This window comes from Mus caroli, chromosome 2 (genome assembly GCF_900094665.2).
Source record: "Mus caroli chromosome 2, CAROLI_EIJ_v1.1, whole genome shotgun sequence".
NCBI lineage: Eukaryota > Metazoa > Chordata > Mammalia > Rodentia > Muridae > Mus > Mus caroli.
The window spans coordinates 55,703,585-55,727,555 of NC_034571.1; the positions used below are offsets into that span (position 1 = coordinate 55,703,585).

The 23,971-nt window shown below is 43.6% G+C and overlaps 1 protein-coding gene across 9 annotated transcripts in view; it reads right to left on the reverse strand.

Annotated features, from left to right (window-relative positions):
• Rbms1 (RNA binding motif single stranded interacting protein 1) overlaps window positions 1-23,971 on the reverse strand; it is a 214,857-nt gene that overhangs the window by 117,523 nt on the left and 73,363 nt on the right. The window contains exons 1-2 of one of the 9 annotated variants that reach the window (XM_021184353.2): window positions 4,178-4,439; window positions 3,334-3,433 (exon numbers count right to left, since the gene is read on the reverse strand). The exons of 2 other annotated variants lie outside the window; for them this stretch is intronic. Coding sequence is in view for 4 of the 7 variants with exons in the window: in XM_021184349.2 (XP_021040008.2) it covers window positions 20,555-20,788 (234 nt within the window). In the remaining 3 variants the exon portion in view is untranslated. Of the gene's footprint in view, window positions 1-3,333; window positions 3,654-4,177; window positions 4,440-13,757; window positions 14,111-20,554; window positions 21,354-23,971 lie in introns of those variants that run through there. 6 more of the 9 variants (XM_021184349.2, XM_021184329.2, XM_021184363.2 and 3 more) reach the window with 6 other exon arrangements.

Consider the following 23,971-nt stretch of genomic DNA (forward strand, 5'->3'; position numbering starts at 1 on the left):
CAAAACCTTCTGAGCAAGCTATGAATCACACCCACCTTCCTATGGTTTCACTTGCTGTTTATCTTACACTGACTGTGCTTGCTCGCTCGCAGGGATCCTTGCTGTCTGCTTTGGCTTCACTTTCTTTCTACTCCTTTTGTACACGCTAGGTAAAAGATTCCACAAAGACGGATCCACCCATGAAGAGTAGGCAGACTGTGGTACATAGAATCAACACGGCTCACGCTGGCTTTTGTATGTAAGTTTTACATCAGCCACCCCTAGATCATCCACAACTGCTTCCAAGTTGTCAAGCTGGTACCAGACAACTGTGGCTGAGACTGAGAGCTACAAAGCTTACACTCTTGTCAGCCCAGCATGAGATAAACCATGAAATGCACCAATAATACCACAGTAAGCCTCTACTGATTATCCCTCTTGACCATCAATAATCCCGACCCCGCTGGGTACTGTTTCCTATCTTACTTCATAGATTTAACTAAAAGACAATGATCAGGACCTTTCAGAATCTGAAACACACTCTCCCTTAAATTTCTCTCAAGACTCTCTAGGTTTTCTACATCGCTGTGATCTGATGGTTTCTGAGGCTGAGTCTTGCTTAGGCATCTATGGCTACCCACAACTCAGGAGTCCTCCTGCATCTGACTTCCTAGTGCTAGTTACAGGTGTGCATGAGCAGTGCCTGGCATTACACTGTTACTCTATAGAGTAGTCAGCTATGAGCACGGATAATACACTTAAAAACAAATACTACACGTGAGCAGTTGGTGTCTGCAGTATCTCTGATAACAACGCAAGGGAGTAGCCCCTCAGAGCACATGACTGGCATCCCTGGTGGGCTCTTGGCACAGGGGCATTGCAAAGTTCTCCCCTACACAGGAACTTGTGCCCAGAAACCACACAGCAAACCCTGCCTGCTAGAGTAAAGCAGGAAGAGGCTAACATCAGGCAGATGTGCCTACCCACAGCCAATTAAATGGAAAAGACGAAACTAATCCTGAGAACAAAAGAATATTCATTAATAATTGTGTGTGGGTTTTCCAGGTCACTGGTACTTTAAACTGGGTTGCTTTCCCAGTCACAGTTATCCTGATTTGGTAGATGCTTGAAAAAGTAGTAATAGAAGAGATGGGGAAACCGGCCTTAAGAGAAAAGAAATTAAAAGCAAAAAGAGAAATGAAAGCTGACTGACAGTGGCTTCACTCAACACATGCCCACCACAGGACCACTCCGGTCACAGAGAGGCTTTCAAACACTTTTCATGAAAGTAATTCTGAAGATCCCTCAACCATTAGTTAAAAAATACAGTCTTTACTAATGTTCATTATGATGGCTGTGGTGCAAGGGTGTGGCATAAGTGGAAACTAAAATGGTAAAAAAAACTGGATCTCACACGGCTGGGTCAAAAAGCTAAGCTTCCCAAGCTGGGAGACCTCACCGTTCCTGGATGGCTTTGGATGTTAGCTCTTTTGGGAGAAATTAAACCAGACACATGGCCAGATAATCTCTTCAACCCCTTCCAGCGCCAAATGTAAAGGTTCCTTTAAAGCTAGTGTTGCTTAAACGGTTTCAAACATACTGTTAATAACGTAGGACTAAGGCGTCCCATGATCAAGTAATTCCAGAACATGAATGAAATACATACACAACTGGATAAATATTTTCACTTGCAGAAGTTCAAAAACTTCTCCTCAGCTACACTAAGCAGTGCGTGATACCGCCAACTTTCTCAACACTGAGTATCTTAATTCCTGGAACACTTTCAACATTTAATAGAAGCAGAAAATCTCAGTGAACACAACTGGGAAGCAGCTTTAAATAACAAAGTTCAGGAGCTTAAAACCAAATATCAAAACACCTAATTGTGGAGCATCCACTCAAGCTCCCTCAGCATCTCTGCACTGTTCACAGGGCTGGGCAGTGCCGGCACAACACCGGTGTATGCATTCTCCAGTGAGGGCTGAATGGTTTTAGCCTTTCCTCACCACATTTTCTGTCAATGATCGGAATGATGACAATTCCTTCCACTGTTAGGATTACACAGCCTCCACACGCGTTTACATAAACTGACTTGTGAGGGGACACCTCACAAGGGAAGCAGGGACAAGCGAGAGCAGCCGTGTCAGATGGCACACGTGAGTCCACCTTCCACCTCAAGAATGTCAAGTAGCCATTCTCATGAATTTTTGTGTTGAGAAAAGGAAGACCTAAGAAACGTTAAGAAATGTCCTCACAACCATACAACTAATGAGTTTGTTGAAAGCCACAACTATCTCCACATCTTGTCTTTCAAAGCAACTTGGGATGCTTTTGAACAGTGTCAGTGAAATTTCTTAAACTGAAATAAAGGGTCAGGTTAAAAAAAAAAACCCACAATACTCAGTTTGTGGTTCATGGTTGGCTGCATTCTCTATGAAACAAGACTGGGTGCTGTGTATGATGGTGTAGGCCTAGAACTCCGGGACTTGGGAGGCTGGGAGGGAAAAATAGGATCACCCTGGGCTACAAACTCAGATCCTGTTTCACTTTAAAAACGGGGAAAATATAACACAACTTGATTCATTCTAAAACTACTATAACAGAAGCAACAGGATAGTAGAGGCCACCCACGTCCTCTGCCTGTACAAGGAAGACAGTGCTGTTCTTTCATCTACTCCAACAAGGCCACCAGGCAAGATCAGGGTTTGTACCACGATTCCCACGCTGGAGACCTAGGGTGTGATGGTCTTACTATTACTACACTGTCAGTTTTGACCCTGCTTGTCAACCATACTTCAGGGCAGGCCCCATGGCCAGCAGCACTTGGTCAACATGAAAGGGCTCCTCAGGCTCGTGTCTGTTTTTTAGTGTGCCTCTTTTGTTGTGTTTTAGTATTTTTGTCTTGTTTTCTTCTTTTTAATTGGTTTTAATTTTACTGTTTTGTTTTCCTTGTTTTGAAGTTAGGTGGGGAGGATCTACGAGGAGTTGGGGAGAGGGAAAGAATATAGTCAAAACATATTTTATTTTAAAAACTATGTTACTGAAATGGCAGTTTTCTTTTTTTCTTTTTTTCACTCCCCAGACTTTTCTTTGCATCTGAAGGGAGCTAGCTGCCAGGCTCCTTATTCTGAACATGTCTGGCCTCCCTGAGTTATCTACCTCCTCCAGCACGCCTAACAATCAATGCTCAAGTTTTATACAGTTCTCACTTTACCAATGAGAAACACCACACTAACGCATTCCTCAGAACCCAGCCCACTGACTGCTGAAGATCTCAGTGTCTGGCTGACTCAGACAGCTGGCCCTCCCAGCTCCCCTCCCTACTCCCCACCGCCCTGCCCTCCCCCCACTTACTCATTCTTTCTTCATCTGTTTCGATGCTCACCAATTTCCCAAGAACTCTAAAGCCTCCTGTCAGGACTCCTTGAGACTGCAGTTCCCTCTCTAATGGTCTCTAGGAAGTAAACACCCAACACCCGACTGACACCTCAGTGTCACAACTAACCCTCGCAGGCTCTGACATTCTCACATCTGGCTCCTTCCAATAGGGCTAACACTTGCCTCAGTGGCTCTTAAGAGCAAAGCCTACCCCCACCAGCTCTTGCAAGGACCTCCAACAGATTAAAACAGTCAGGCTTCAACTGGGAGGGGACTCTTTCTTTTTCTTCTGGTGCCTGACTTTCGAAAAGACACTCCCTCCTCACTCATCTCTTCTTTAAACCTTCTGGAATGTGCTTCCTCCTGCTCACTCCTCCTGCCCCATTGCACACAGTGTTCTGTGGAAACTTCAGACCCACAGACACACATCGTGACCTCTCAACAGACAATTCCAGCTGCCTTTCACCAGCCTTTGTCTTCCATGACCTCTGGGCATCCTTTACTGGAGCCAACAAGCTCTCCTTGCAAAGGGCTTCTGAGGCTCCGCATTCTTTCAGAGTTCTGGTATTTCTGTCACCTACTGTATCAAAGGCCCATCCTGCTCCTTCCTGGATGGTTAGAACTTATGCTCCACCACCCCCACCCCCGCTTTGACACTCTGCTCCCTGGAATATCTTCTCTTACTCCCAATACTTCTCTCCCTAGGCTGCAGTTCTATATTATAATGGCCTTCTGAACAAACTTGGGATCACAAGCAGTGGGGCCAAGTTAAAATGGTCAGAGCGAACGCACTGGCCTTTCATGGACTTTTTTCTCTTACGTGAGGATGAGCTGGCTACCGCGAGATGCTTTAACCTGTGGCACTTTAGATTGTTTGTGGTTTCTGTCTTTCAAGAAGGGATTTCTCTGTGTAGCCCTGGATGTCCTAGAACTCTCTCTGTAGACCAGGCTGTCCTCAAATACAAGAGGTCCACCTCCCTCCCCAGTATTGGGATTAAAGGCATACACTACCACACCGAGCTTCTGGGCCTTTCTTATTTCATAAATGCAACAGGAGGCTCTCTAGTCAGCCTGGTCTTCAGTGACGTAACAATGACCCAAACAAACAAACAACAACCAAACACATTTGAGGCTTCTGAGATGGCCCGATGGGAAAAGATGCTTGCTGCCAAACCCGATTACCTGAGTTGGATCCCTGGGACCAACATGGTGGAAGTAGATCACACACACTCACACACACACACACACACACACACACACACCAAACAAACAAACAAACGCAAAAACTTTAAGTAAAAACATCTGCAGAATATGTTTTCCACACTGGAGAATGCCACGTGACCATAAAAGAATAAATCTATGCACCCATGTGAGGCAGCCTTCACACTGACATGAAGGCAACCCTCACAGAAGCAAAAAATATATGCAGCCCACTTCGGTTCTTACCTTGAAGTACAAAGACACATTAAAAACTGGATATTTCCCTTCAAGAAACTGCTGTGAACTCTACAGGACGCTTGGCATTCCTGGTGTCTGGACAGAATGTCAGCCACAGAATTTAGCAATCCTACCCCTCCTTATTATAACATGTAAAAAATGCAGAAAATCTCTTTAACAGACCAGCTGAGCTGACCTTATCACTTAGCCCACTGATAAGCAAGCAAGCTACCTTAGCTTTTCAACCTCCTAACCAAGACTAAAACTTGGGACCTCTGCTTGAAACCCTTTACTCTCAAGCAGTCTGTTAATAGCCACTCCAGCCCATTGGCACGGCTCTATTTGACACCTCTCCTTCAATCATGGCACCTTCTAAGCCCAGGCTCTGCTCTGGTCTATTTTAATAAGCATGATCTCATAGCTCTCTGCCTTTCAACCTCTGCCCTGCATCCTGCTAACCTCAACCACTTACTGGTCCCCCAGTAAAACCTGTCTCCTCCATCTTCAAAGCCTAGACTGGAATTCAGCATCTACTTGAAATGAAATGCAGGTACCATGCAGCCAACATCCCGGAGCCTCAACACTGCCTTTGTCTTAGAGCTTTCACATCCGTGCAAAACCTGTGGGAGGACATCCGTCAATAAGCGTAACATTTGAAGTGCCAATTCAGGGGCTTGAGTACTGTCTGTCATCTGTATAACTATGCCTACGAAAAAACTGAATTGCTTTCTTTGGGGTCCTAACTATCCCTTAGCTATTTCAACAGGTGGGCTCTGAGCACTCTCGGGACCTTCCGGGACCAGCTCTTTGCTTCCTAGGACTTATTATGGCTATTTAGAAAACCATTTAACTTATACCACACATCCAGAAACTAACACAACCCTTTTGAGTTGCCCTGAAACTGAAAAACCTAACTCTTGTTTGAGTTTGTGGATAGCAGTAAAACTGAGACCAGGAAACAGATACAAAGTGCTCTCTAGAACAGGTGAATAGGAAAGGTTGAACTTACCAGTCTTAAACCACAATGCTGTGGGGCCTTTTGTTTTTGTTCTTGTTGTTTTTTTTCCCTTTTAAACTCAAGAGAGCCGCCTGCCTCTGCCTCCCAAGTGCTGGGAATAAAGGCATGCAGTGCTACCGTCCCACGGAAATGATACTTTATAGCCTGTTCCTCCTAGGAGGCCAAAGAACAGAGGACCTAAGTGCGGGATGACAGGACTGACATGAAGAGGAAGGGAGAGGACAAATGTGAAATGATGAGGATACATACTTGTCCAGCCCATACAGCATCAAAATTATAGTACTTGCAAAGATATGGCCAAGCGACCTACGGATGAGCACAGAGGAGTGAAGTAGAAAGCTAGCACGGTAACTCTGTGTTTTCTCTTACTCTAACCATTTTCCCCCGCCCTTCCTCAAGCCTTAGAGCCGCTGCAGCACGTATCAAAGACCCCTAGCCACTGAGACTCTCCTTGGTTACATCTCGGGAAGTGCTTCTATAGTGCTGAACGGATCTGACCTCTACTGCTTACAGACATCCTCTCTACTTCATTCTACATAAAACTCGCCTCTCGGAAGTTGCACCTCCCACCATGCTACACTTTGAAAAAAGCAGCAAAGGAAGTTCCCAATGAAGACCATCAGGACTAGTCAAAATAAATTACAACCAGAGGAATGTGACAGAAGCGGAACAGCTTGGATTTGTCTCGTGTAATACAGCAATTCAATGTGTGGAACACTTATCTGTCCATAAAACGGTTGCATTTCTCCACCCTTTCTATTAAAAGCCATTCTATAAAGTAACTATACTGATTAGTTTTGTCAACTCGACACAAACTAACTATAGTCTTTTGGAGAAAGGAACCACAATTGAGGAACTGCCTGCATGGGATTGGCTGGTGGGCATGTCTGTGGGCTCTTTTCTTGATTAGTGATTGATATGGTCCACTGTGGGCAGTGTCACCCCTAGGCACGGGCGACCAAGCTGAATAAGTAAGCCAGTAAGTAGTGTTCTTCCACCATCTCTGCTTCAATTCCTGAACCAAAGTTCCTAGTTTGAGTTCTATCCTGACTCCCCTCAGTGATAGACATTGACATAGAAGTATAAGTTAAATAAACTTCTTCCTCCAAATTGCTTCTAGTCCTAGTGTTTAACACAGCAACAGAAACCAAGCTAGAACAGTGACCTAAAATAGGAAATTTCACGTATTTGGCTGCATCTCGCCTACACTAATTCATGCACGTAAATTAGTTCCTTAAATTTTTATTTCTTTTAAAGTTCAGGTGGTATGTTCAAAAAAGGAAATCTAATGTTGCTACACACACACACACACACACACATAATAATAATTTCCAAAAAGGTGGCACAAGATTTTGTTTTTAAGGTAGAGAATCAGAAATAGCAAGAATCACACCTTAAAACTGAAACCCAGGAAGAGAAAGAGAAAAAGGCTCTGTGTGTATGTTTGTGTGTATGTGTGTGTATGAAACAACAGCGTTGTGTGTATGAGCATGTGTGTATATGTGTGCATGCAGAACGGTGCTGTGTGTATATGAGTTTCTGAGTGTGTGTGCATTTGCATGTGTGTGCATGTGTGTGCATGTGTGCGTGTGCATTTGCATGAGAAACAACAGTGTTGTGTGTATGTATGTGCGTAAGAGGTCCTTTTTACTCTGCTGCCCAGCCTGACCCTGAGTGTCCTACACAGCAGCTGGGACTGCAGGTCTGCACCCTGGAGGTCAGCCCTATACTGCTGCTGGACATTCTCAACATGAAGGAATTCTTTAGTATTTCGCCACAATGTTGAAAAACGAAAGATAACTGCCATTTCAAGAGTTTCCACTTTAAAAAAGAAAACTGATAACCCAAGAACTCCTCCTTCCTTGTACCCTCTACCCCCAGTGACGGAAAGGCTGAAGGACAATGTAAAGAGCGAAGAGGGGAAGCCAGGCATGCATGTTCTACAACAGAAGCAGCAATGCACTGCTGCCTTTTGAACATTTCCTTCCCCAGGTTGACTTTTCTGTACTTTGTTAAACTTATTTACTGACTGAGCAGCTCAGCCTTAGCCTCAAACTTGGAATCCTCCTTCCTGTCTTAGCTTCCTGAGTGCTACATCTATAACCGTTATGCTCAGTCCCAATATTTTAAAGTTAAATTTTAGAAATTACATTGGATATGCAACTAACAAACACAAAATATGCTTCCCTAATTTACATATCATTGTTTTGGAATTCCCTTAAAAGTAGGCCCACCTTTTCCAGGTCCTAATAATCGGAAGAAAGGCAGGATTTGTTCTGTCATTGTAAAAAGTGTTAAATACCAACAGCTACATTAATTCCTTAGCTTAATCCAGAATTCAGTTTCCCTGTTTACCTAGTAACATTAGTCTAACCTCAGAAAACACCTTTCTCCTTGTCTACCATGTATTTTAAACTCCAGAAAGCATTAGAACTGAGCGAGCCAAGCACTCCTTACAGAGTTGAAAACAAACACCCACCAAAACACCTACAGACTCCCAAGGACAAAAGGGAAAAAAATGTTTCCATTTTTGAGTAAGGTAAAGATGACATCTTTGAAAAATCAAACATACAAACACCACAGAGGATAAACTCCAGGAAAGCAGTCCGGGCACACTAATGATCAAATCTGTCAGTTTTCAAGCAATTTAAACACGTCTTTTGTGTGATCAGTACTTTTTTTTTTTTACTCTCTGCTTTCAAATACCTGCATAAACTAAACACTAGAGGTCGATGGCTTGGTTCTCCAGAGAGAAGGTAAATGGCACCAGCTCTTAACACACAAACAAGCACTTAAAGGCAGAGAGAGATCCAGGGTTCTGCTTACTAATAAATACTCTTTTAAACCTGGTTGAGAACTTCATTTCCAACTCCAAGCCCTCATACCCTCCTCTGAGGCTGCCACAGCCTAAACACAGTCCCTTCTTCTGAGGCTGTAAACAGGGCCCATTCTTTAGAGACTGGGTTGAGTTCTCCTAAGATCTCACAGAGCCTCCCGGGACCGGGACCGCTTGCTGCTACCTGCTCTGTGGGGACATTAATAATAGTAACACCTTAGAAGGATTAACAACAACCCAACCGCCTTGTGAGTATGCACAATTATCTTTACTCAGCACAACCCCTGGCTCAGGGACGTGAGGAGGCCTGGAAAAGGTAGACTTGAGCCAAGTGACATGGAGAGCAGGAAGGAGGAACACTGACCAAAATGGCTGAAAGGAGGTAAAGGGTAAGATCTGCAGTTCCATCGGCCTTAAGGGATGTGCTAAGAGGCAAATTTCTAAGTGGGGGGAAAGAAAACAAGAATAGTTGTTTTATAATCATGTTTTATAACTAGTTTTAAAAAAGTGAATTGGGTTCCCTAAGATAGAATTGCTTGATTTAGCAAATAAAAACACACAGCACAACATATTTGAGACACTTGTACCTTAAAAAAGAGGGTTATCTGAGATTCTGAGTTCACTCCATGTTCAATAGGCTAGCTGTTAACCCTGGAGCAAAGGCGTTTATGGAACAAACAAACACCAATAAATTACAGTGCCTCAATTCCCCAAGCTAAACCAGGCCACGGGATACACTCCATGTCTTCCAGAGTCACCGAGGAAAGGGAAGCCTTCAGGAGGCTCAGCTGCTCTTGACAGAGTCTTCCTTTTTCTCTCTAGTAGCAGACCCAGCCCTGGACCTCAAAGACCTGGCTTTCACTCCCAGGCCATCTCATTTCACTACCCATTTCATTCCCAGTCTCTTCTCCATCTAATACTGATACGGTGGGGGTGGGGTGGGGATTAAACACAACAAAAAAGAAAGGATATGCCCTAAGTACTGACTGCTCACTGAGAACATTACAAACATCCCCAGAGACTCTCCCACAAAGAAAACAGGCCAAGAATGCAATAATTTTAACAGTCTCTGGGGGTGTGCTCTTGACAGCTGTCTGTCTGTGTCAAGAAGGAAGGAGAAAACAAAATCCAGAAATGTATTCAAAACCTAGTGTGAACTATGGGAAATCTGGTGAGATGCCAAAAGGCGTACCTAGCAGAAACAGAGCTCATCCTCCATGGGAGTGTAGACTTCACAAAAGCCTGACCATGGGTAGGCATCTGAAACCCATCACTTTCCATCAAAATAAAATAAAATAAAATAAAATACTACCAAATCACAAACACACAGAGTAGAATATAAAAAAAGAGATGGAACTTTATTTACACAAACCAATTTTGTACTTGCTACTTCCTCCAAGCAAGCCTCCAATCTCTGCCTAAACATTTGCCTTTGTGTGTGTGGGGGGGGTGGGGGGGAGGGTTGGGATTGGCTTAGGCACTATTCACTTAAAACATGGTCCACACAACTTTAATCTACAAACTTTACAAAACAGGCTCCACTAAACTCAAGTGGCTGTGAGCAGAAACGGCTTGGCGAGGAGTAATCAACAGCTTTCTATGTCATCTTCTAAACAAGGCCAAACAGTGAATCACTGGAATTCCTCACGTGCAGCTACACCCAGTTAATCTTCAAGAAAGCAGCAAACTGTGTAAATCTACTTAAACTGGGGTGGCAAGTACTTTGCTCGACAAGAGTGAGCAAGATTTGCTAAGCTCGCCTATGAGAAGGCAAGCCTATCAGTTGAGGAGAGACAGACCCACTGAAATTCTTGTCACTGGTTCACCTACTTCTAACACCCTGTGACAGACCACTAGGGCAGCATTCTCAGCCAAAATGGCTCTGGCTACGTGTCACGATCTGCAAAACTCATACCGCATGACATCACTGAGTCAACTAACCCAAGGAAGAAGTGGCATGAAAGAAATAAGGAAACATGAAAAGAGTGTAAAATAATGATAATAATGATGTTAAGATTTTTAAAAGACAAGAAACAGAACCTGAAATCAAACTGGAAATAGCCACTTTCAGTCTGTAAAGGCTTTTAAAGTATGAGGCACTTCCTGTTCCTTTTAAGCCACAATGAAATATTTTCACAATTACCAACGTCGTGATTAATGGTTTCGTTTCCGTTGGGGGACGCTGGTTTCACAGAGTCAGACTGTATCTACTTAAGGAATATCATATTTGCAAGTCACAACTCACAGGGAGAGGATGTGCCCATTTCTTCAGAAACTTAAAACTAATAACCTTGATCTAGCACTGACTAGCAAGGAGTCACTGGAGTATTCAGACTCACCCCACTGGCCTGAGCTGAGCAGGTGTATGTATGTGCCCACAGGCTTGTGATGCAGGAAAATCCTGTTTATCCCAGGTGCCCTGGTTACAGCCCTTGGGGAGAGAAGGATGAGCAAGGCCCACCTCTGCTTCCACAGAAACTGGGTGACTCCTCCATATGTAAAGTGCAAAAGGGACTAACAATCGCTCACCGGCGCAAAATGCTGACATCAATGTTCCCACCAAATACCACCAACTCATTCTTCAGATCAAACTCTGAACATCCTTCTTCACCTTCTCTCTCACAACCTACACTCACATACATACGGGGTGGGTGGAGAACCAGGGAGTCAGAGGTACTGGCACGGAGGATTTCTACATGGGTGTTTCCTGGGATGTTCATGGCAGAAAAGGCCATTGGAGTATGAGGTCCCAAAGGCCTGGTGGCCAGGATTCAAGTCCTGCCTCTGCACGCTGGGTGGTATGGTCTCTGGGCAAGTTATTTAATCCATGCTTTAATGTTCACTGTAAAGTAGAGACTAATATTACCTACCACACAGGGCCGCTGCCAATGTGATGAAATCAGTTAATCCACAGAAACATTCCAAACGCCAGCCAGCAGGTAGTAAGGTGCTCCGTGATCGTTAGCTACTACTATTCTGTGTGTGTCTATACTAAGAGTGATTCTGACTCGTATGCTTTCCAAAGATGATTTAAGTATCCCTTACACTCCTTTTTATTCCTCAAGGAAGTTATCTGAAATCAGCCCCTAACAGCTGATTGTGTCTTTCTAGATGAAAATCAAACTGCATTATATGCCTGAAAATTGCCAATTCTGTCGCCAAACTGAAGAAAGCATTTATGAACTGAAAGGCGCAAAGCTTTGCATCACAGCATCTTATAAGAAGTATTAATTAAATTTCCCATTCAGGCTAAGCCAGGATGAGATCATGAAGTCACTCACGGTAACCAGGTCCCTGCGCTGAAGTGTGCTTTTTCAGTGAATGGCAAAATACTAACAAAAGAAACCTTTGACTCAAATACCACTGGTACCCAGGGTCTTGTGTCTGTATAATGCCTACACATTCATTTCTTTCTTTGCCTATAGAAAAAAGAAAGTCTGTTTGTTTTTCTGATTCAGTCAGCCCTTTTAGTCTTTGAGTCTAAGGAGAGGCTTGTGAAAAGAGCATCTTATCAGCATGCTCCAGCCAGCAGGCTGTGCCCCCCTCCACAACCAAACCTCCAGCCTCTCTCAGTAAAAGGCCTCACCCTCCTAGCCTTTTCCCATTTCAGAGCTAACACCCTGCTGGGTTTTGACAACAAATAAATGAATACACAAGGCCCTAACATAATTAGCCATCTTTTCAGGTAGAGAGAGGTGGGTGGGGGGAGGAGGGGTTGGGAGAATACTTTAGTGTAAATTGGCCTCACTTCTGAAGTTGATGCTGGCACACAGCATCTGAGGACACTTATTTTAAATAAAGCCACATGAAATGAGTTTTCAAGATACCCATCTGTGAATCCTGACCTTGTGCATATCTATCTCAGCCAAGTCATCAGTAAAGATTTTAAACTTGTAACCCAAAGATTGGACTTCTTAATCCAGGAGAAAGGCTGTGGCTTGGACATCGTGGGCACTAAAACCCAGGGACATTTATTTACTTCTTTTAAAGGGGAATTTTAACAAACAAAAGAGGCAAAGAAAGTAAAATAGAAAATGGTACTTTGTGACCCCAAGGAAGCATTTCAGATGGACTGATGCTGGACAGCCGGAACAATAATCCTGCAAACCGCCACAAAGAACTCACCAGGCTCGAGTGCCACACATCTGGATCTTAATGGAACCACAGTTTACGTGGAAGGGTGCATTTTGCTGCTATCATTACTGGGATAACTTAATTGATCTGTCTCTGTGGCTGAGGGTGTAGACTAGAGATTTATTACGGAGGGAAAAGATCTGCAATGCTGCCTTTTCTTTTTCAACAAGCATTCTGTCACTGACCTCTAAACGAGTTTAACCTTTTCTGAGCAGACCTGCACATTTTTAACATAATTTAGAGCTAGGGTTTTTGTTGTTGTTATTGCTGCTGCTGAGAAGCTGTGGGGTTTTTATCACAACATGGCTTCAGTAACCTTCTTTCAAAACAAAGATGTTAAAAACAAAAGACTGAAACTAAAACCTGCCAGTTCCACTCCTTTTCCAGGCAGGGGATTCGGATGTAACCTTTCAAGTGCCTTTGGAGTTCAATCTGTTAGAAAATGTATGAAACAAAATTAGAATAGGAAAAGGCGTGTGTATGACTCAGGCTTATCCCAGTATCTCTATCACAGGATTTCCCTGTGTTTCTGAAAACCTTGAGAAAGTGACAGAAGTTCCTGTTTTTCTTTTCTTTTTTGTCTTTTTTTTTTTTAAATAAGAAGGGTGGCGCGCGCGAACACACACACACACACACACACACATACACACACACACACACACACACACACACACACACACACACACACACGTCTTCCGGGTTCTCCATGAATCAGACAGGTTTCTTGGAGGTCCCCCAGTGCAATGCAAAGCACTGCCCCGACGTATCCCCAGTTCCTCTGTACACAAAGGTCTCCAGGAAACCCCCAAACTTGTTGCGGGCCGCCGGAGCCCCTGGCCGCGCGCCTGCCCGTCCCACCTCTCCGCCCGTCCCCGTCCCGGTCCCCCCGGGCATCTCCCCGCCCGCCGCCTCCTTCCGAAACCGGGTCACCGCCCCGCGCGCTCGGCGCAGGCCTGGGGAGCGCAGCAGCCTCACCTGCTTGCGGTAGGGCGTCCTGCAGCCGCCGGCAGCGCCGGGGTGGCCGCTGCCGCTGGGGAAGATCATCTCGGGCGCGGGGAGCTGAGGCAACGCGGGCCGCGGCGCTCCGGGAACTCCCTCTCTCGCCCGTCCGGGCCGACGGAGGGATGATGCGGCCGGGGACTGGCTCGCGGCTCCCGCCCTAAAAGTGCGGCGCGACGCGCGCGGCCGGCGACTCTCGAGCAGCTCCGGGGGCCGCCGCCCTGCGTGCCATGGACCGGAGTTCGCGCGCGGTGCCGGCGGCAGCGGACGAGCAGCGCCGCCGCGTCCCCACCTCCCGCCGCCTCAACCACCGCCCCGAGAGCGCGCCGGCCGGGGGCGGGGAAGCAGCCGCGCACCGCCTAGTGCCGCGCCCAGCCCTCCCGCGCCTCCCGCCCGCCCGGCAGCCCGGCCGCGCCCGCTCCCCCGGCCTCGGCCCCCGCGCTCGGCCTCCCGGGCTGGGGCGGCAACCCGGGCTGCCCGGCGCCCCCATCCCGCGCAATGGTTGGCTCTGGCGCCCCGCGTGCCGCACATTCCTGGGAGCAGCCACCCCAGGCCCTTAGGCGAGGCGTCGCCGCGGCTTCGCACCCCACTTGGCTGCCCCTTTTAAGGGCATCGCTTCGGGAACCGCTGGAACACCTGGATAGGAAGCCAATGGCCCGCCTTTTCTTTCATCTCTCACAGCAGCCCCTGGTCCCGAAAAGGCGCGGATAATTACTCTCACTTCCCTGTCCAGATCTACCTCCCAGGACACTTCTCAGCCCCCAGTTATTCGCATGCTAAATTTTTGTAGAGCAAACGGGTGGTTTTTGTTTTGTTTTGTTTTGTTTTTGTTTTTTCCTTTCCAGTCCCTCACCCAAATACACCCGGGAAAGTTTTCAATTTCATTCTTGTGCCACAGAGGAAGAGTTTTTCCTTCAAGACAACAGTATCAAAAAGGCAATGAAAACCTTATAAGCCATCCGAAGGGGAGACCTGTCCTTCCTGGAAAAGACAGAAGATACAGGAATTCAACTTAGTTATTAAAAAGACAGGGCAAGAAAGGGACAAAGACAGGACTAATTTCCTTTGTTCTCAAGTGGAAAACAAAACAAAACAAAACTGCTTCTCTTGCCGCCCCTTTCGCAGTCACCTCTCTGGATGTAGCAGGCTTTGAACACATGTGATGTGGAGGCCTCAGAAGAGGGTGGTCAAGCAAGCCATTTCTGGATAGGGTTACCAGGGCTGGTTGCCATCTTTAAATTGGCGACGGGGTCCCTGACAAGTCTTCCTGAATTCTGGGATTACAGCCACAGTATACATACACAGGTCTTCCCTGGCTTCTAACATCTTCCTGGAAAGGCCCATCTGCTATAACAATGAAAAATCCCAGCTTGTCTTAACAAGAGAAGGAACTCAAACTCTGGCTGTCACAAAGATGCTAGGAACGTCAACTTTCTAGCACAAGTGTAGCCATTCAGAGTCTTTTCTGAAAACAAAGTTGAAAATTCTACTTCCCAGAAATCCTGCTGGTGACTTAGTCAGCTGCTTCCAAAGTCCCCAGAGTTCCAGCAAAAGTAACAAGAAATAATAAGTCTCGCCTATTGAAAGCAGACACACCCACAACACACACATAATCCTAATTCTTTTCACTTAAAAAAAAAAAACAAAACAAAACAGCAAAGGCTAGGGTATTAGGTGCATACTGGGCAAGTAAAACCTTAAAATTCACAGGATATCTGCCCCTGAAACTGTTTAAAGATTACAGCACAGCCAGGCTGTGAGCCAGTGGGGGACCCCAGAACTGTTTTTCTATTACTACTCCATGCATTGGGTTTTTTTTTTTTTTTTTTTTTGCTGTGACCTGTTGTCTCTCCTCACTATGAGCCAGCACAAATGCAAAGTGGACAGTTTTAGTTCCAACTGTTCAAGTCGAAGATGCCTTTTCCTGAGGACTCAAGACACACCCTACCCTCTGCCTGGTTACCACGAGTCCCACCAGTCACCTACAGAAAAAGCCAGTGCACAACCTCAGTTGTCCTGACTGGTCTCTTAGGAAACCACAATTGAAACCACAGAAGAACAGCATTAAATTTTTTTATGGCTTTTCTCTCAAGTCATGATGTACTTGCTGGGTCATGACCCATTGGATACTGTGCTATTCCAAAATGCTAGCACTCGATTGGATGTCTAATAGTTCTCTAGAGATAAGAAAATGTTAAATGATAACATTTAAAGAGACAGCAAAATAAATCTGATACTAGTAGAGTGTGCAAATAATACTGAAAGGTATTAAGAGAACTGACCTTAAGACTTAAAAAGAATGTAAGAATTAGCATGCTGTTTATAGTTTCACATGAACTGCTTAAAAAGAAAAAACATAGACATGTAGTACTTAAAAAAAAAAAGAAACTAGTTCAAAAGCTCCAAATATGAAGTAGATCTATAAGCCATTATACAAAGAAGAAAAGATTGATATTCCATCCTCAAAATAGGATCACAGAAACCCAAAAACTCAAACTTAAGGGAAATAGCAAGAATGTGAAACTCGGTATATAACATGCACAATCAATTATAGATAATCTATGAGCAATTATAGGAATGGAGTCTAGCGAGGTCCATCTAGAAAAGTCCACTTTCATTGTTGTTGATTTTGAAAGAGACATCAGAAACTAAAGGAACTGACCAGAAAGCCTGCAAGCTATTCGGGTGAAAATTCGGTGCTTCGGAGCCTTGTCCTGTGTACCTCCTTCTCCACCCTCAGCCCTAGGTGAAGCTGTGGGAATCTGACCCAGGGGCAGCCACTCTACAGACTGGCCAGTGACCTATGATCTGGGTGGGACTGGAAACATGAGCTCGCCAATCTGATTCTCAACCCTTGGGAATTTGATTCACAAAACTCCAAGGGCTAAACCAGTTAGGAAAGGGAAAGAAATGGCAAGAGCTGCCTGGGGTGAGGGGAGGGGGAGGGGAGAGGAGGCCATGACAGGCCAGAACCATATGCAAGCCAAGCTTATGAGGAAGCAGAAGCTATGAGGAAACAGGAAGCTGCCTGGCAGCAGGCCGGAGAACAGCAGAGCAGACACCAGGAGCCCCGAGCATTTGGTGGTGAGAGACAATGGAGAGAGCTCCTGTCCCTAGTCAATATCCCTAGATGTTGACTCCTCTTCAGAATAGCAGCAGCCCTCGGACACTGTGTGTACACTCAGGCCACAGCCCTGGCTAGATGCGTTGAAAGAGTTTCTTGTCTCTTTGTAACAACACAAGAGACAAAATGAAGGCAGAGCCAAGCAAGCCTGACTCCATATTTCAGTTCCCCACTTATGCCACACACGATCTGGGGCAAGTTAGTTGCATCCCACATTGTTTTCACAGTGTAGTGTTACATCAAAAAGGTTCCAGACTGGATAAACAGCAACTATTAGTGTTGTACCCCAGGTTTTATAGCAGAGGAGGGTAGTCTAATAGCTCATGCATGCATAGTAAGTTTGAACGGCCATCAAAGAACAGAAGGTAGGGTACACTGGTACTCTATGGCAAGTAACAAGCATATCTAGCTAAGGGGATGTCATTTTCAATACCTGTTTGCTGAATGGCTGAATGAACACACTCTCTAAGGCTATCTAACCACCGATAACAGCAACAAGGAAGGAAAACGGTTTGATGAAGGGTCTGTTTCAAGAGCTTAGATACACTGAAGAGTTGTCTCTATTGTTCTCCAGCCTCCTTTTAAGAAACCATATATTAGAACAGGGTCATTTCATGAGTAGGAATACTGAGCAGCCTCAAAGATCATCTTGTGGGGCAGGCAAAGTATACACACAGGGATAATAACAATGGAGCAACCAGGACAAGCAGAAGCCTGTGTTCGTGTAGGGGAGATGAGACATAGGTAATGATGCCTTCCTTGATAGCAAAGAGCTTGTACAACTGGAATTTGATGCTATGACATTAGATGATGTTCCATCCTTCAGAAACAATTTTAAAACAAGACTGGTTTTTCACGTTTCACTTTCATAAGGACCCTCGGGGGGGAGGGGGGGTTATAAGGCTTATGATGCCGGGAACAAGAGAAAGGTAAGAAGAACTGACTCAGCTACCCACTGGAGTCTTAAGTAATACCATAGTGGTGTTAAAAGTTGAGGACTGGGTAGGGTTCAAAGACTGAGTCCTGCACTCTCTCAAGATCTGTAATGTTGCATCCCAAGTTCCTAGGCAAGCATCTATAACCCCTGCCGCAGTAATGCAAAAACTTAAGTGGTAACTGGGTGAGCAATCTAGACTGTAATATGCTGTGGGAGTCCACAGCCAGGGAGGATCAATACAGGATATAACATGGGTGTGGGGTGCTCATTTATATAAATGTCTTGTTCATGTTCAGGATGAAGTGCTGTGTAAAAGACCAGGAAAAGCAGACCTAGACGTGACAGGCAGAAGGGTGAAGAGTCAAATCCCCAAGGATTCCTTCTCATGAAACATTCTCATATCCACACTATTGAACTTCTTCTAAGAGAGGAACATTTGCCAGGCAGTGGTGGCGCAGGCCTTAATCCCAGCATTCAGGAGGCAGAGGCAGCTGGATCTTTGACTTCAAAGCCAACGTGGTCTACAGAGTTCCAGGACTGCCAGGGCTACACAGAGAAACCATTTGGGGTTGGGGTTTAATACAAATAACATTTGTACTAAAAGTTAAAACAACCACCAAACAACAACAAAAATAGAAAAAAACAAAACCCAGAGGGGCTGAGGGATTGCAAGGTTGACATGAGTTCAGCCCCCAGCACTTATGTAAAACAATAGGTGTGGTGGAGCATGCCTGTAACCCCAAGGCTGAGGGGCAGAAACCTGCTGATCCCTGAGCTTGCTAACCGCCCCCCCCCATTCTAGCCTAATCAGTGAGATCCAGGCAAAGAGAGATCCTGCCTCAAAGAATGTGATTGGTGCTTTTAAGGATGATTCCCAAAGTCATATGCACATGCATAAACAAAGACACCCATGCACACACATCTGTAAAAAAAGCAGTAGATATAAAGTATGGTGGTGGAGCTAACTTTTGAAAGGCTATATAACAAGATTAAAAAAAAAAATAGCACTCTACAAATAAAGAGCTGGTCTCAAGTGGATTCGGTCCTTGTGTCACATCCTACAACAGCGAAAGGACCCTGTCTTATTTAGGTCAAACTGAACGCTGAAAGGAAGGAGAAAATCTCACTCAACATTGTTCCAAATCACAACCGTTAATGAACAAGGTGCAAGAGTACGGCGTTGGTCTGTGTAAGTCACTCATGTGGGAAAAGAATCACATTTAAGAGTTGTTTAAAAGCTCACAAAACTTCTGACTGACTGCTAGCAAAATAGAAGCAAAAAATATGAGGTCAACAAATTTTTTATATTTCTGGTTTTGTACAAAATATTTAGGAAAGCACCCTATCTCTGAAATGAAACAATATTTTCTAGTATGTACTGTTTTCCTTAAAAAAACAAAACAAAACAAAACAACAACAAAAAAAAAACCTTGCAAATCTTATTCCAGACTTAAAGGCTCCCTAGATATGTACAAAATCACACATATAAAAAGTGAAACCACCACAATAAAATAAAAGCAGAGCTGTAAGTGTAGCATACATACAGAGCACCATAAATGTAGCCTTATGCAGATGACTCTTAGAAGCCATGCTTGGATTAATCTTAAATCTCTCCTAATGAGGAAAGCAGGAGACGTGAGCTTTACACAAGTGCAGCTTTGCATGGATGACTAGCTAATACTAGCTGTCATTTACTATGTCATTCCACACAAACACATCATACACACAACCCATGCCAGAATGCCTGTAGCTTTTACCCAGAGTCACAGATCTAACCCATGGGGCAACTGGGGCTTAAACTTGGATCTCTTACACTCCCACACCAAATGTGATGTCTTATTATCATTAACTATTAATGAACGCTCTCTCTCTCTCTCTCTCTCTCTCTCTCTCTCTCTCTCTCTCACGCACACACACACACACACACACACACACACACACACTGCCATCAGCCACAGTCGAGGGGAGGCGACCAATACTCGGCAGACAACTATACCATTCTCAAGTCCTGCTGTTCTCTAGATTAAACCAACACGCGCATCTTCAATTTAGGATATATTCAAATTATACTGGGCTTTTGGAGATTGAGGAGATCTGGACGCTAAACTCCTATTTAGCTGACTACTAAGCAAACCTGCCATTATTAGGATATATATTGAAAAGTCCAGATGCCAAGATCTCACTTTACTAATGGTTGCTAAGCAGACTCTTTTGCAACCATTTTATTTTAGTGAGTCGATTAGAGGGATGGAATTATGAAAGAGGCAAGAAGGACTATCTTCTATATCATGGCTAGATATGAAGAAACTTCTAGAATTCTGAAATAAAAATTAGCAACACACTTTTCCTCAAAAACTAATATAAGGCCTATTTGAGATTAGTTTAATTGTAAAATTATAAGTCAAATCAATCAAAACCTTAACTATTTAGGACATTTATCCCCATGGGGGGAAAAATGCTTCAAAATTCTTAGAAGTTGTAGACAAATAATTTTGACATAGTTACTACTCTTGAAAAGATTAATCAAAATCAAAAGTTCACCTAAATTTCTGGTATTAAAAACTCTAAAAAGGTAATTTCCCCATATTTTTTAAAATATAAAAACAGATGGCTTAGTCTTTCTAAAACAGAACAGAACAAAATCTTTCCTATGGACAAGATAAAGCCTGAATAGTTTGTATTGATTCGGTTTGTATTATAACGAATTTGTACCTGTAGCTCAGATTCTATAGGAAAAAAGCTGTCAAGTGTTTGAGTAACTGGGATAAGATGACAGCCATTCCCAAACACAGCGTGTTGCTGTCTTCCTGAATTACCCCGATGAGAACTCTTCTCCCTTCCACTCCCTGGACTGTGGAAATGTAGCGTTGGAGCTGCTGGACTATGGGGAGGTCTATAAGAAAAATGAGAGTTCATTTTCAGACTCTTCAGATAACTCAGGAGCATTTCCACAAGCTGTTAATGCTCACAAGTTAGGAAGGAAAGCTATGACCACTGGGTAATCCCTGAAATTAGTTTACCTGGGGAGCTTGAAGTAGGATAATCATCTGTGCATGTGTGAACTGGGGTAAGAGTAACAGCTGGGAAGGGCAGGGCTGGAAAGCTGCTAATTGCAGCCCTCCTCTCTGCCACAGCATCTTCAAAGAGACAGAGGGCACCGAGGAAAATGGACAGAGTCTTTTCAAAACTAAACCCAAATCTTTAAATGATGGAAAACAAAATTAGTTCAAACCTGGAATAACCACCTCCTTTCCATGAGTAAAATTCAATTAGGTGAGTGACAACTTTGACAGTGCACAGCAAACTGTACCTGGGACAAACAAACCCCGTGTCAGCCAAGAACAGTAACAAGGTTGTTAGAACACAATGCTAAATGTCAGGGTAGGTCCCTACCAGGGGTTCAGCTCAAAGCATTTCACACAGTGAAAGAAAACCAATAAAAAGCTTCTTGTCTCTTCGGTTGCTAAGATCACCATTAAATTAGGTCTTTTTTACCTGAAGAGAGGAAGATGCTAGAATAATTAATGATGTCCTTTATGGAAATGAGAATGGAGAAAAGTTTCTCATTCTTCACCAAATTATAAAGTTCAAACAAGAATAAATAGATTTACAAGTGGCTTTCGATTCAGTTGATTGAATATGTATGAAGGCAAACTTTCCAACATTAGGATATGTAGCTGAGAATCCTGAAATAGGATACCTAAGGAGCTTACCCAAACTCCCCACCCTAAGAGCTTTTAAGAACGACAAGTTCTGAGTTACCTAACACATTTAACACATGGGGTATACTGACAACAGACCTGTGGCAAATTGATACTCCCAAGGCGAAGAGAAGGCAAATGAGGAAATTCTAGGGTTGTCATGGCAATATGGCTGATCATGACATCAGCCATTCCTAATTCCAAACTGTAAGGACACTCCTAGAACACTCAAGCTGTAGTATGTATCCCTGAACATACGTCCATTCAACCCCCAACCTTACATTAAGAACAGTGACAGACAGTATGATATGTAAACCACGGGGTTATTATAAAAATCCAGACTATCAGAAGACATAAGAATGTTTTACTGTCTCTCTCTGTCTCTGCCTCTCTCTGTCTCAATCTCTCTCATAGTTATAGCCATAATATATGCATTAATATGCTACCATATATTAAAAACACTTTCTTATCTCCTTAAAGACTTAGAGATGTAGGCAGGGCACATGTTTCCATGCTTCCTTGTGAGAAGGTAAGTTAGGCAACTTGCCAAAAGTTATGAAGGCCAAAAAATACAAAATTTCAAGGCCAGAAGATCATTGTATAAGGGCCAGTTTCTGTGCCCAGCATATACAATAATCATTCTACAACTATTTTTTAAATAAAGCTAGATTTTATTACATTTTTTGGTAGGGGGGGGGAGACAAGTGCTCTACAAGTAGACATCAGAGGACAACTTGTAGAAATTGGTCCTCTCGTTTACACTGTGGGTCCTGAGGAGTAGAGTCAGGGCATCATCAGGCTTGGTGACAAGCATCTATATCTTTTGAGCCATCACACAAGCCCTCAACAAGCACTTCAATAATTGAACACTACTCTTTCTCCTTGGGCATATTGGCCAGTGATCAATGTCTTCTGTCTCTCCATACTTGCCCACATTTATAACAAACTTCTTGGTTAAGTAGCCTTTGGAACCATCCATCCTTTTCCAGGGTCAGAATCTATGTCCTCTGGAGACTGATAGTAAATTCTAATGTGTTCTAAGCCCAAAAAGTGGGGTGCAGTCATCTTTGCAGGGTCTCCTCAACCTTCTAGGATTGCCCAGGTAGTGTATAGGTCCTCTGATTGTTTACTTAACATACAGTCCAGCACCTAGGAGGTTTGGTTGACTGCATGACTGGCAAGTTACATACATACATACATACACACATACATGCATACACACATACATACACACACACACACACATACATACACATACATACATACATACACACATACATACATACACATACATACATACATACATACATACATACATAAATGACATAGTAACAGTTTAATTTTTTTATTCAAGACCATGGAAACCTAAGTTAGAGCTAAATATAAAAAAAAGAGATCAAAACTTAAAGAATATATTTTACAAATATTGTTACATTCTTCATTTAATCTGTAGATTATTTAGGATCTAAAGAGAGATTCTAGCATATGCTGCATTTTATATCTTTATGTGACTTTTTAAAAATGATTTTTATTTGTAATCATGTGCACATGAAAACAGGTGCCCACAGAATCCAGAAGAGGATATTGGGTCCCTTGAAGCTGGAGTTATAGGTGGTTATGAGCTAGGAATCACATGTGGGTCCTCTAGAAATGTTCTTAACCACTGAACCATCTCTCTCTGGGCCCTGTATGTGACTTCTAAGAAAATGGAATTCCATGACAAAATGGCCTCTCTTGACCTTAACTGTTAAGAGTCAAAAAAAAAAAATCTTCTTGCTTTACTTTTGGATACTTTTTTAAAAGAAAGGAGTGTCTTTCTCATGTCTCTGCCACCAATGTCCTATAAATATTTGGATATTAATTCTACATCATGTAATCTAACATATTACCCATTATAAATGCCCAAAGTTATTAAGACATTACCATTTTTAAAAGGTGGACAGTAATTATGAGACATCATAAATTATATGCATACTAATTTCAAAGGGCTTGATATTTGAAGAATGAGTCTTAGTATCAACAGCGCACAGGTGCAGAGCACACAGCAAATGGACAGAAGTGTCTTTTCCATTCACAATTTACCTTCAGTTCTGAAAAAAAAAAAGCATTTTGTCAAATATCCATTTTAAACCTTCCTAGGAACTAAGAGCACAGAGGAAATGAAATCACATACTCAATCGTCCTAAAGAAGAAAATGATAGCAGGAGCAGTCACTGGACATCAACATGAGAAAGTTTCTCTACTCTCCCCCGGGACATGTGTCACCAAGAGCAGGCTAAGCTGTCGTTCCCTCCTCAGCCATTTCCTCACCATCATATCCAGTGATCTAGGCAGTATTTATGCATTCCAGACATTTATTTAACAAGAAAGATTAAAGGGAGAGGTGAACTGAAATCTCCTTCTCCAGCCTTTCTCCATTTCCCACTAG